Source organism: Phycodurus eques, chromosome 1, assembly GCF_024500275.1.
Source record: "Phycodurus eques isolate BA_2022a chromosome 1, UOR_Pequ_1.1, whole genome shotgun sequence".
NCBI lineage: Eukaryota > Metazoa > Chordata > Actinopteri > Syngnathiformes > Syngnathidae > Phycodurus > Phycodurus eques.
This window is the reverse complement of record NC_084525.1, coordinates 42796376-42810559: the sequence shown is the minus strand read 5'-3', so window position 1 is coordinate 42810559 and position 14184 is coordinate 42796376. Positions and strand designations below refer to the sequence as shown.

General features: G+C 44.8%; 1 protein-coding gene across 2 annotated transcripts in view; it reads right to left on the bottom strand.

Annotated features, from left to right (window-relative positions):
* Positions 1–14184, bottom strand: part of larp4aa (La ribonucleoprotein 4Aa) — a 69955-nt gene that overhangs the window by 53649 nt on the left and 2122 nt on the right. For both annotated transcript variants that reach the window (XM_061693342.1, XM_061693349.1), the window contains exons 2-3: positions 8998–9115; positions 5234–5398 (exon numbers count right to left, since the gene is read on the bottom strand). In XM_061693342.1, the coding sequence (XP_061549326.1) occupies positions 5234–5398; positions 8998–9115 (283 nt within the window). The remainder of the gene's footprint in view (positions 1–5233; positions 5399–8997; positions 9116–14184) is intronic.

Below are 14184 nucleotides of genomic sequence, written 5' to 3'. Positions count from 1 at the left end.
GGGGTTTCGAGTTAATCTTGATATCTTCATCAATCAGTGATAAGGTCCGATAATTCGCCGGGAGAGTGAGGGCTTTACCTCGCTTTGGCAATAACTTAATTGAAGCTGTGTTCTTATGGCTACTAATTCTACCTTTATCTAATTGACCGTTCTGAAAAATAGAGGGTCTAGTATTGGGTGCAGGCCCGGCCACCAGGCGCTCTCCTTCGAGCCACACCTCCAGGCCTGGCTCCAGAGGGGGGGGCCCCCGGTGACCCATGTCCCGGCAAAGGAAACCTAGAGCCATATATTTTGTTCTTCATAGGGGTTTTTGGAGCCGTGCTTTGTCTGGTACCTCACCGAGGACCTGTTTGCCATGGGTGACCCTATCAGGGGCGTGAAGCCCCAGACAATTTAGCTCCTAGGATCATTGGGACACACAAACCCCTCCACCACGATAAGGTGACAGCTCAAGGAGAGGGACAATTGTATAAAGCTTGTTAAATATTGTAGCCTGTATAATTATATATCGGCCTTGTGGATCTGCTACTGTAGTATTTATTGTAAAATGTAGTCTTTTATGGACTAGCATTGAGACTCCTCTTTGTCTACAGTTATAAAAAGTAACCTGAGTGAAATTAGAGTCAATGGGGCATTTTTCTTCTGACTTAGTAAGGTGGGTTTCTTGTAATAAGAGGTGGTCTGTTTTTAAATTTAGTGGTATAATCCATAATCTTAATTCTCTTTGCCTGTAATCGAATGCCATTGACATTCCAAGACAGTGAGGTATAATGAGTGTGTATCATAATTTTAAATAGATTTGGTACAATGCATTCTTTGTTGTTGTTTTTTTGACAGTTTTTGGGAGGTTTGTTTTTTGGGATTGTGTTGACGAAAGTTATTTAGAAAGGGTGATAGAGATGCTATATTTGAGTACTGCAACGCCATGGTACATAGAAGGGTAACGGGTAAACACTGAACACAGGAAAAACAGTGATAATATGGTGTGTGGTGGTGGTTTGTGGTGCGCAAAAAGAGATTTGAGCGACTTGTGCATTTAGTGTGTGTGGAAGCAAGCAGAGGAGGAAAGCAGAGAGATAGGAGTGAGGATTCATGCTGGTGGCATGCGTGATTCCGTTTTTTTTGCTTGTCTAAGCAAAAGTGGAAAGAATGAAACAAAATACAATAAATTGACAATTGATGACAACAGATCAAAAGAAGTACTTATCTAGAAGAGCCAGGTCATGACGTTGGCATCATGAAACAGTTGGCCGGCGACATACAGCTTGTCGACAACTAACCACGCTCGTTTGCCTTTGTCATGGAAATTCTTCATCAACGGGTACAAAACTCTACACCTTTCATTAATCTCCTTCTGAAACTGGTCGTTCATTCCAAACAAAGTCCCTTTAAACTCCCAACCTTGGGATTTTACCAACACTTTTTGCTTTATGTGTACAAACATGGTCGGTTTCCTGGACAAGGAAATCGGTGAACGCAGTGAAAATAATCTTGGTCGACTGTATCTTGTCGAAATAATCTTGTCGAATGTATCTTCTTGTATTTTGAGCGCAGACAAACCTTTTAATCTGCTCCTCGGGGTCTCCCGGGGCATTGTCTGGAATGAGGTTGAGAAAATGAGGTTGTCGCGCATGCTTCTTGATGGAATGTTCAACGTAATTTCTTTCGTATGTTTATATTCCAGTCTAAGAGTTTGAAGTTCTGCCGACATTGACATGTTTGATCGAAGCGCAGTATTATCTAATCTTAGCTCATTCACTTGTTGCGTGAATTCCAAGCTCTTTCTGAGTTTGGTGATCTCCTGGCGAAGCAAATCAAGTCCAATTGACAATTTCTTGTCGATTGAAAAGAGGACACTCGTCTGTATCTCTGTCGAATCAAGCAAATCCTCAGTTGAGGTGGAAGAATCAGCTTTTTTCCTCTTCAGCGGCTGTTCGACCCATTGGCTGGGATCCTCCATGTCGAGACGAGCTGGTGTTGAAGTCGCTGCGCGGATAGCAAGTGGCTCTCTGTAAATTACCGCTGCTCGTGAAGCTGGCGAAGGAAAAAAGCAACCATCCGCCGTTGAAAAAGTCGTCGGAAATCACGCAATCTTGTCGTCACAGCATGCTCCCTCCTCTCACCCCCATGCTCCCCACCTCTCACCCCCAAGTCTCAGTCTCAACCAGCCGGAAGGCTTCTCTTCACCGATCGATTGCAAGGGACTTGTGGCTGCTCGGCTAACTGCAGCTATTAAAGCCGGTGAGCCTGTCTGCCAAGCCCGAGCCCCCTCGGAGGAAAAATTCAAAACTTTCCCTCAGTAGTGGCATGAGAATCAGAATCATCTTTATTTTGCCAAGTATGTCAAAAACACAAGGAATTTGTCTCCGGTAGTTGGAGCCGCTCTAGTACGACAACAGACAGCCAATTGACAGAAATGACAGAGAGAGACAAAGACATTGAGAAAAACAGTCACTGAGCAATAACAGGTTGCTAGTAATCTGGTAATGCCGGTACAATTTATTTTTATAATTGTGCAAAAAGGTGCAGAGTCCTCCAGCAATTAGAGCAGTTTGAATGACTAAGAGCAATAGTCCCGTGCAATGACCATCGTGCAAAGGGTGCAGAGACTGCAAGAAATGCATGAAGTTTAAAGTGACTAGTAGTGTAATAATCTGGGACAATGTTGATTGTGCAAATGCTGCAGATACTACTCAGTCGATTGTGCAAATGCTACTCAGGCACAAGTGGCCAGTATTGGTCAACAACAGACATGCAAATAGTGCAGCGTGGCGAGACTACTATGGTGAGTGCACGAGTAATGTATAATAGACTGACAGAAATGTGACAACAAACTCAACACACAAAAATTGTCAGCATGTTGCAATGGAATTGGAAGTTAAATGTAAGAAATTAATGGCAAGAGAGAAGAAGCTGTTGGAATGTCTGCTAGTTTTAGTTTGCATTGTTCGGTAGCGCCTACCTGAGGCAAGGAGCTGGAAGAGCTGGTGACCAGGATGTGGAGGGTCCAAGAGGATTTTGCATGCTCTTCACTTAGTTCTGGCAGCGTGCTCAAGGGTGGGTAGGGGGGTACAGACAAGCTTTTCAGCAGTTTTGATTGTCCATTGCAGTCGGAGTTTGTCCTTTTTTGTAGCAGCACCAAACCAGACTGTGATGGAAGAACACAGGACTGATTCGATGACCGCTGTGTAGAACTACCTCAACAGCTCCTGTGGCAGGCCACGCTTCCTCAGAAGCCGCAGGAAGTACATCCTCTGCTGGGCCTTTTTGAGGATGGAGTTGATGTTGAACTCCCACTTCAGGTCCTGAGAGACTTTAATTCCGAGGAACTTGAAGGTCTCAACGGTTGACACAAAGCAGTTGGACAGCGTGAGGGACAGCTGTGGCGAGGGATGCCTCCTGAAGTCCACAATCATCTCTAAAGTCTTGAGCGTGTTCAGCTCCAGATGTTTCGTGTAGATGAGGTGGCCTCCCCCAGCCTCACCTGCTGTCCTGCCCATCAGGAAGCTGTAAATCCACTAGCAGATGGCAGGAGAGACGCTGAGCTGGAGAAGCTTGGAGGAGAAGAGTTCGGCGGGCATCCCCGTAGAACTCTTGTTGAACACAGAGCTGAAGTCCACGAACAGGATCCTCGCGTAGGTCCCCGCGCCGTTGAGGTGTTCTACGATGAAGTGCAGTCCCATGTTGACTGAATCCTCCGCAGACCTGTTTGCTCGGTAGGCAAACTGCAGTCTGTGCAGTCTTGACAGCTTTGAAGTTCTTTTTGCTTCATTGGTCCACTTTTTCACTGTTTTCACCGTAGGCTTCGCGCATTTAAGTTCTTGCCTGTATGTTGGTATTAAGTGAATTAAGCAGTGATCAGACGAGCCCAGGGCTGCACGATGTATGACACGATATGAGTTATTCAGTGTAGTATAGCAGTGGTCTAAAATGTTATTTTCCCCGGTAGGACAGTCGATGTGCTGCTTGTATTTAGGGAGTTGGTTAAAGAAAGTCCGGGATAGACTCCCTGATGTTTAGCAAGTCTTCCCTTGTGTACGTGAGTCGTGTAATGTCTCAAAAGACAAACAAAAAACACAAAAACAGACAATACTAGAGAGCACGTAACAGAGGCGTCCACATAGGTAGGCGCCATATTGGTAATGGAATCTCCTCGATAAGCATACAATTACAAACCATATGGTAGACGTTTTTACAGTGCAGACCTCTGTCCGCCGTGCTTGTACCCATGTCATTAGAGCATTGTTCTTTTTTTGTTTTGTTTTTTGTTTTTATCGCAGCCATTGCGATTTGATAATTGCATCCCATTCCACTGTGACATTGGTTTGAATTTGATTTATCGCCAGCCCTACCTTTGTGTCAAACATCACAGATTAACGCATATGCCTGACAAAGGAAAGTGGACACAGCTTCATTAGCTTGGAACACAAGGTGTGTCTGTTCACTTTAAAAATGGGGAGGATTTTTTTTTCTTTTTTTAAATCAATCTTTTGCATCAGTCACATTCATGGAGTAGCATGACAAGTTTCAGAGATGAACCAAGCGGCACAGAGAGGAGCACATTTCATTCAAACCAGTAAAGGCCCCCACTGATTTCAACTGCTACCAATGAAATGCCATTAACATTGCTTTTTTATAAGTTTAGGAGAGGAAAAAAATAAATATAAAAATTGGAAATGAATAACTGATGCTGCGCTGACAAATTTGTTCAACCCGTGAGCAAGGAGCAGCGGTTTACGCCAACCATATTTGCGTTAAAACACGGCCGACCAGGTACTTAAAAATATTAGGACATCAATAGGGATCCAAGTACAGTGCAGTAAAAAAGGGGCATTAGATGTTCCATTAGATTTTCTATACACTGACAGTTTACGACGGTATTGACATACGAGGTTACGAGCGGCGTGCATGAAATAGTTTATGCAATGGCACAAGAATGTGGTAACAGGGCACAACAAGACACACTCATGCATGTACAGACATAGTTGCTTTTTTTCATTTGATTGTTTTATATTCATTGCACAGAAGTGTTTTGATATAAATATTTGCTGTAATTATGACTTTACAACCGAGTTAGCATAGGTTAGTGCTTAGTAACTATGGCACGTTCCCAAAAATTCATGTTACATCACCGCCATAGGACTGGACCTTCAAGGTAAAAAGAGAACCCCCTGCAATATGATAAAGAAATTATGTAGTGTGACGGTTGTGTGCATGGTGTGGCATGACAAACCTGAGGTCCCTGTGGTGGTGAGCTCAGCAGGGGAAAATGCCAACTCTGGAGGGTCCATTCCATTGATTGATATCTCAGCTGTGGCTGTGCTGCTGCTGCTTCCATCGGGTCCTGGCAATACCACAGTGTACGGCTTGCAACCAGCCCACAACGGCTCCTCATAACCTGGGAAAGTGTAAACATTCAATCAAATGTAATTGACGCGGTCGTTGTCTTTACCATTTTAAATCCCATCATGTCAGCTGGGTCTCTTCATGATTGACTGTAGCACACTGCAAAGAGACATTTAACATTTAAAGCCTACGGCTTTCTCACAGAACCCAGAAAGGTTGGACTTCCGCATCCCGTAATTATTATTATTATGATCTTAAATAGACGACGTCAGTATCTTGTGTGATACAGATTTGGCAGCGACATTTTATCAAACCCTAAACTAAGACCCGCACCCACCATTAGTTACAATTACATAGTTAAGTCTGACAAGCTTTCAACATGACTGTTCCTGTCTGCACTCCTTGGAGAAATTCTTGCCCATTTTAGTTATACATAAAAAGGGGACAAAGTTAGATCCACCTAGTAGTGTCAGGATACCACAAGTCTGACTTCAATACTTTATCTGGATAAAATACCTAGATACCGGAACTGAAACGAGAGGTCAGAGGTCAAACGTTTTCTGGAAGTCTTCACAAGGTTTTCACACACTGTTGCTGGTGTTTTGGCCCATTCCTCCATGCAGATCTCCTCTGGAGCAGTTATGTCCAGATCTCAACCCCATGTCACTGGGCAACACATGGGGTTGAGATCTGGAAACTGGCTTGGCCACTCCAGGACCTTGAAATGCTTACTTACGAAGCCACACCATGCTTAAAGACCCAGCCACGTTTCATCTTCAATGTCCTTGCTGATGGATGTTTTCACTCAAAATCTCACGATACATGGGCCCATTCATTCTTTTCTTTTCACAGATCAGTCGACCTGGTGCCTTTTTAGAAAAACAGCCCCAAAGCATGATGTTTCCAACCCCCTTCCTTCACAGTTGGTATGGGTTTCTTTGGATGCAACTCAGCATTCTCTCTCCTCCAAACACAACAAGTTGAGTTTTTACCAAAAAGTTCTACTTTGGTTTCATAAGACCATCTGACATTCTCAAAATCCTCTTCGAGATCATCCAATGCTCTCTCGCAATCTTCACATGAGCCTGGACATGTACTTGCTTAAGCGGGGGGACACGTCTGGCACTGCAGGATTTGAGTCCCTGGCGGCGTAGTGCGTTACTGATGGTAGCCTTTGTTACTTTGGTCCCAGCTCTCTGCAGGTCATTTACTAGCACCCCCCCCCCGGTATTTTTGCTCACCGTTCTTAATAATTCACCGTTCTTGTGATAATTTTGACCCCATGTGGTGAGATCTTGCATGGAGCCCCAGATCGAGTGAGATTACCAGTGGTCTTGTATGTCTTACATTTTCTAATAATTTCTCCCACAGTTGATTTCTTCACACCAACCTGCTTACCTATTGCAAATTCGGTCTTCCCAGCCTGGTGCAGTGCACTTTTGACCTCGACTCGGGATGTTGTGAGTCAGTGGGGAGAATGCGTCGAAGACCTCCTCAATTCCACCCACACGCCTTCCCATGAGGCAGCAGAGCCTGGGGTCTCTGAGGCGCGCTCTCCTATCTCTGAGGTTGAGGTCACCAAGGTGGTTAAAAAGCTCCTCGGTGGAGAGGCCCCGGGGGTGGATGAGATTCGCCCTGAGTTCCTAAAGCCTCTAGATGTTGTCGGGCTGTCCTGGTTGACACGCCTCAGCAACATCTCATGGACATCTGGGACAGTGCCTCTGGATTGGCACTGGGGTGGTGGTCCCCCTGTAGTGTTCCAACTACAGGGGTATAAAACTCCTCACCCTCCCTGGTGAGGTTTATTCAGGGATGCTGAAGAGGAGGGTCCTTCAGGAAGTCGAATCTCAAATTCAGGAGGAGCAGTGTGGTTTTCGTCCTGGCCGTGGAACAGTGGACCAGCTCTTCACCCTCAGCAGGGTCCTCAAGGGTGCATGGGAGTTCGCCCAACCAGTCTACATGTGTTTTGTGGACGTTCAACCGTGTCACACCTGTGGGTGGTGCTTTGGGAGTATGGGGTACCGGACCCCCTGATACGGGCTGTTCGGTCCCTGTACGACCTCTATCAGAGTTGATCCGCATTGCCGTCAGTAAGTCTGCAATGCGTTTCCGGTGAGGGTTGGACTCCGCCAAGGCTGCCCATTGTCACAGATTTTGTTCATAACTTTTATGGACAGAATTTCTAGGCACAGCCGAGGCGTAGAGGGCGTCCGGCTTGGTGGTCTCAGTATTACATCTCTGCTCTTTGCAGATGAAGTGGTTCTGTTGGCTTCATCAAGCAGGGATCCCCAACTTTCACTGGAGCGGTTCGCAGCTGAGTGTGAAGTGGCTGGGATGAAAATTAGCACCTCCAAATCTGAGCTCATGGTCCTCAGTCGGAAAAGGGTGGAGTGCCCTCTCCAGGTTGGGGATGAGATCCTGCCACAAGCGGAGGAGTTCAAATATCTTGGGGTTCACGAGTGAGGGAAGAATGGAACCGAAGATTGACAGGCGCATCCGTGCACCGTCTGCAGTGATGCGGACTTTGTATCGGTCCGTTGTGGTGAAGAAGGAGCTAAGCCGAAAGGCGATGCTCTCTATTTACCGGTCGATCTACATTCCTACCCTTACCTATGGTCACGAGCTGTGGGTCGTGACCGAAAGAACAAGATCCCGGATAGAAGTGCCCGAAATTAGTTTCCGCCGCAGGGTGTCCGGGCTCTCCCTTAGAGATAGGGTGATAAGCTCGGTCATCCGGGAGGGGCTCAGAGAAGAGCCGTTGCTCCTCCGCATTGAGAGGAGACAGATGAGGTGGCTCGGGTATCTGTTTAGGATGCCTCCCTGATGAGGTGTTCCGGGCAGGTCCCACCGGGAGGAGACCCCGGGGACGCCCCAGGACACGCTGGAGAGACTACGTCTCTCGGCTTTCCTGGAACGCCTCGGGATCCCCTCGGAATAGCTGGAGGAAGTGGCTGGGGAGAGGGAAGTCTGGGCTTCCCTCATATAAAGGTACTGCCCCCGCGACTCAACTTCGGATACGCGGAAGAAAATGCATGGACATTGCTCCATCTTGTGATCGGATCGGTGATCTATTATAGTCTTTTTTAACTTGAACGGTGATCAGCCCCAAAAATCCTGATCGTGTGAAGCCTAGCACATATGTGCTAACGAAGTGCACCGCGCCTGGCACATATAGGGGCAACATCAGGGGATGGCCAAGGGTGGGGGGAGGGGCTACCCCAATAAAATTGTTGACCACCCCACTCGCCAGTCACACAGATCCTAGCGTTAGTTGTATTTCAACAACAACAGTATTTTTACATCAAAATACCACTGTTCGGTATCGGTACTTGGTGCAACACTAGATCCACCATATCAAAGTTGGAACCAAACAACAAAGAAATTAGGGGGCGGCAATGTTTCTATAAAGCTGACAAGCTCTTTATTTCTTAAGAAAAACATTTGAAAGCAATAGACCAGTAGAAATGTCACAACCAGGAGCACGAACTGAGCCCCGTTAGCTTAGCTGGCTAAGCTTGGAAGCGCCACTTAACTTGCCCTCAAGTTAGTCAAAGTTAGCATTTTGGTTAACAGGCTTACAGTGGCACCCATTACTTTAGAGATAAGGCGGGGAATTAGTACAGTAAACGAAGATGGCTCAATTCAACTCACCATCACTGAGGTCCGACGGAGGCCAATGAGGGCTGTTGGTCACCACCTCACTGGGGGTCACAGATAACTCCTGCCACACCTTGGCATTCGGGTTCAAACTGGTGCCCTTAGAAGTGACCTTTAAAGTAAAAGCAGATTGTTTTGTGTGTGTGTGTGTGTGTGCGCAAGCACGTGTATGAAGAGTTCAAAAGCCGATCGCTCAATTTTTTGTATATTGAGTAAAATGAGCTTTTTTTTCTGCTTACAGGTTAAAGCTAACAATTTTACTTGGAATATTTTAAATTAATATAAATTATGCATTTGAGAGACTAATTTTAAAAAAAAACTAAATTGAAAAGAAAATAACCCGTGCAGTGGGAGTATTTATTACTAAATATTTGCAGCACTTTTCTGTGGTCAAAGATGTGGTTTAGTCACTTAATAAAAAGACTACCCATGTTATGCTGTGCCCTGCTTATCAGCGACAATTTAATTCTCAACCTCTCTGACAACACAAGGGTCATCCCTGCAGAGTGGGGTGTAGGCAGGACCATACGACTCCCGCTCAATCAAACTGTTACACAAGTAGTTTTTATTTGTATGTCCTAATTTGTCCTAATTCTTCAATGAACCTACCAGGCATGTTTTTGGCATGTGGGAGGAAACCGGAGGGCCCGGAGAAAACCCACGCAGGCACGGGGAGAACATGCATAGGCGGGGCCGGGGATTGAACCCCGGTCCTCAGAACTGTGAGGCAGATGCTCTAACCAGTCCTCCACCGTGCCCACGAGTTTAGAATCAGTGATGGTTAACTTGAAAAATTTTATATTTCAGTACACTACAAAATATAGGTTTTGATTACAAAAATATAATTTTGAGAGTTTTTATTACGCACAAAACATGTACAGAAAATGTACCAAACCATGGGCCAAAAACCAAGGTGGCTGTTCCACCCCTACCAAACAAACAAGCACAAATAAATGTGTAATGACCAATGTTATTAAATCCAAGCTCCTCGAGCAGTTCCGTAATTGAGTATTTGTGGGTGATGTAGTATGTTACTAAAATTTTCGCCTTCACAGAAAAACAAGAACAGTAGCAAATCAAGGACATCTTATGAACGTGAGTTTCGAAATCAAGGAACATTTGCATCTTTGTGAGAACCACAGAAAATCTCAACCGAATAAAAAAATAAATAAACAAAAAAATTAAAGACCAGGTGGATGGTAAAGCGATTTCCCAACAACGTAATCGGAAAAGAACAAGTAAAACTTTGGCAAGACGATGAGAAAACAATATTGATTGACCTCCACTAAATTCACGTGCTCAAAATCCGGCACAGCGACATGTAAAGAAAAAGGCGGCCGCATTTCTGGCTTGTTCAACATACCTAAATTGTAGAAGCATTGCTGCAGATACATTAACCTTCATTGTTTAGAGTTGAGTGGCTAACCAGCAGACTAAGAGCCCAGGCTGCACAACCTCCAGCTACTGCTATTCTTAAGGCCCTCGAGGAGTGAGGTTTCACTAACATACTTTTGCATAGCAGAAGCTGGCATCCGTTACACATGCAGAAACTCTTATTAAAATCACACATCAAAATAACAATAGCTATAAGAGGGTTACATCGTACGGTATGTTTTTATATCTTGCAACAAGATAGATCGATCGATAGATATATAGAGAATGGTTTAGGCCTAAGTACCGTATTTTCACAACCATAAGGCGCACTTAAAAGTCTTAAATTTTCTCCAAAATGGATGGGGCGCCTTATAATGCGGGCACGCCTTATATGTGCGCCGTGTACCAACATCTATAAATGTTGTGTGATGAGCGCTCCGCTTGACTTTTTTTTTGTGACTTTTTTTGACCACTTGACTGACTGGGAGCATTTGCTGCCAACACGCTGCTTATACAGAAGAAAAGCGGACGTGGCCGAGGACAGCATGCGGACGTAAAGGGGAAAGGGTGCGTGAAGGACGATGCTATAGCCACGCCCCCAGTAGGTAGATACCGCCGGGGTGTGCATTGTGCAAAACAACATCGGTTTGGCTAAGGAACCCCCTGAAAACGGCACCTACGAAGAGACACGCTTACAAAGAAGTTTAAATTGCAAGGTGTCAGTTAGAATTGCCTCGCGAGCAGCCGCGAGACAATTCAAGATCAACAAATCCATGGCTCGCAAGTGGAGGAAGCAGGAAAACGAGCTTCGCCAAGTCAAGAAGACGAAGCTGAGTTTCCACGGAAAAAAAAGAAAAACAAAACGCGGAAACAAGGCGAGGTGGCCCGAGTTGGAAGACCAACTCGAGCAATGGATTAATGAGCAAAGAATAACTCGGGGCTTGCCATCATTCCGAGAGGCTTGACGAACCCCTGGACATCCGTGTAAACAGGGCGTTCAAAGTGAAGTGAGCGGCGTGGGAGCCATGGATGACAGATGGCGAACACAGCTTTACTAAGACTAGGAGGCAGCGCCGGGCGAGTTACGCCACAATTTGTGAATGGATTGTGGATGCTTGGGCTAACTTGTCTACTTGCACTGTTGTTCGAGGTTTCGCACGGCAACCAGACTGACTCGAACTTGCCGTGTTTGATTGAGAACTTGCCCAGCTTTTCATTTCAGATACAGAAGATGAGGATTTTGATGGATTTGTGGATGAGGATTGATAAAAAAATAACGTGAGTACATTGTTAATTCTTCAATAAAATACAACCGAACTCAGTTTTGCTCCTGTAACTGAGACTGTGCCTTTTAATACAGTGCGCCTTATGGTCATGAAAATACGGTAAATGATTTTAGCAAATTGCTGCAATATAACAAAGAGTGAAAAATGTACTGTATGTTTGAGCCGATCAGGAGGTCGGAACCTGACAGTGACAACGACGAGCAGCCAAATAGCAACTGTACAACAGAAAAAGAGAGTCCATAATTTACTTGCTGCAGCATCCTCACTTCTCGATAGAAACATGAAGTTATTAATAAAATATAACAGGCATGCTTATGGGGTCAGACAGTTGAGGGAAAAAAAGCATGTCTTTTTATACAGCCATGGCTAGAAATAATGGCACCCCAGGGGTGCCAATATTTTTTAGCATGACTATATGCATTATATATTTATGTTTCCATGACACAGCAAAAGCTTTTACATAGTATATAGCATTCCTATATATTGTGTGCCCCTCACATGAGTAGCTTTATAACACACCTCACAGAAAGTATTTGGCGTGTTTGTTGGCTTCTCATATAGGCAAAAGTACAGACGACAGTACTGAAAAAGTACTGCGGGGGTCTTTTTTTCCTACTGTCCAGTACATAACCATAATAGAGTCGTAGGTATATACAAGGAAAATCCTCATATCTTGGCTGCGTCACTTCACCGCTGCACCATGGCGGCTGCGAGATTTAGTTCTCTTGCTGGCGGTTGAGGTCCCGATGGCCGTAGGAAAAATAGTTGGCACCGCAGCTGGTTTCAACCTCTGCCTAACTACACGTGTATACAATGCTTTCTGCTGTCTTTGTGAAAACATGACAGTTCCAAGTGATCAGCACAGAGTTTGGAATGCTTGCTAGGCACCCATCGCTGACCACATTTCTTCCCGTCGATTGACTTTCCCTAGCCACTGGTCACTTTTTCCTTTTTCACTCGGAAAGCCAAAAAATAAATAAATAAATAAATAAAATTTAAAAAATAAAACTCTTGCGACTGCCTGAACCATTTGTACAACCAAATGCCACACAATTAACCATCGTGAAATCGCTAAATCATACAACAACAAATATACAAGGACGGGAACAACAGCACGGAACAATAGCAGCACACATCGCCGAATGAACCTGCTGTTTGGCTAGTGTTACGTCACAGCGCCGAATAGAGCCGAAGACCGGAAGGCGCTAGATGCAACAAGCACATTCTAGATCATATATATCGATTTAACTGATGTATATCAGTTATATTATCACCGCGAAATGGCAGATGTGGTTTGTAAAGGGGTTCTAGAGTTATCAAGAAAATTAACATCTTTGTCCTCAGCTCTACAAAAGAGATGTCACTGGCATATCTTTTAGCGGTGCTATCAAAGCCATTTATTACCCTTACCCTATACACTTGTTTACTCCCCAAAGCTGTCCAATTCCTTCTTTTTTGCCACGTTTGTTGCTAACTGGAGGTCCATCCATTTTCTGTACCGCTTATCCTCACTAGGGTCGCGGGCATGCTGGAGCCTATCCCTGCTATCCTCGAGTGTGAGCCCTGAACAGGTCGCCAGCCAATCGCAGGGCTCATAGTAAACAAACAACCATAAAAAAGCATCTGTATTTTTATATAGAGTAAGTAAACATCTGGTTTCAACTGTACATTTTGAGAGAGTTTGAAAGGGTACGGAGCAAATACGACGCGAAGAGCTTATGCTAACTATCAAGCACGGGGAGAACATGCAACATGCAAATAAAAGGTTAAATAGAGAGATATTAGTATATTATTAGGGTATGTGTTCAAGTATTACATTTGCAATGATTTTTATTTTTACCTGGCCAATAAATACTGTAATCCGGCCATGAAAACAAGTCTGCGTGAGCCTCCGGCCTGTGCACGTCAAAGTGACAACACCGCTTGGTCACGCCTCCTGTCGCTACAGTTTCTGGTTGTCTATTCTTTTTACGCCGTGCCAATAGGGTTGGACATCGAGAATCGATTGGAACCGGGACTAACTTTCCGGTTCTCCCGCAATCGTTCAAATTTAAAAATTTCGGTTCCCAGTTTTAGATGCCTAGTCCACCGGCCCCGAAGAAGTGGCGAAAACCAACGAAGAACAACACTCATGAAGACGTGCTTGTGCCCAACGGCGGTGAACAAAAGTGTGTCTTAACTTTGTTAAAATTAATGACCAGTCGGACAAGTGCAACACTTGGAACCAGATTATATATTCGGCAAAGGAGGCTTTCACGGTGTGTAGCGTCTGACGCACTCCGAGCCTCAGCCTAAACCGCGCGGAGCTTCAGTGAAGTCAACTCTCAGTCAGCTGGGTGAGTGAAACAATACATCTATGCCAACATTGAGACACCTAACAAGGTAAAAGGTTGGTTGCACTTTTGCACTGATGGTTTTTAGTGTTTATTTTAGACTTCAAACAAACGTAAGAGCTGATGAAAAAAGCTTAACATTGAGCTAAAACTTCACCGCAGCAACTTTACATCACAATGAATTGGGA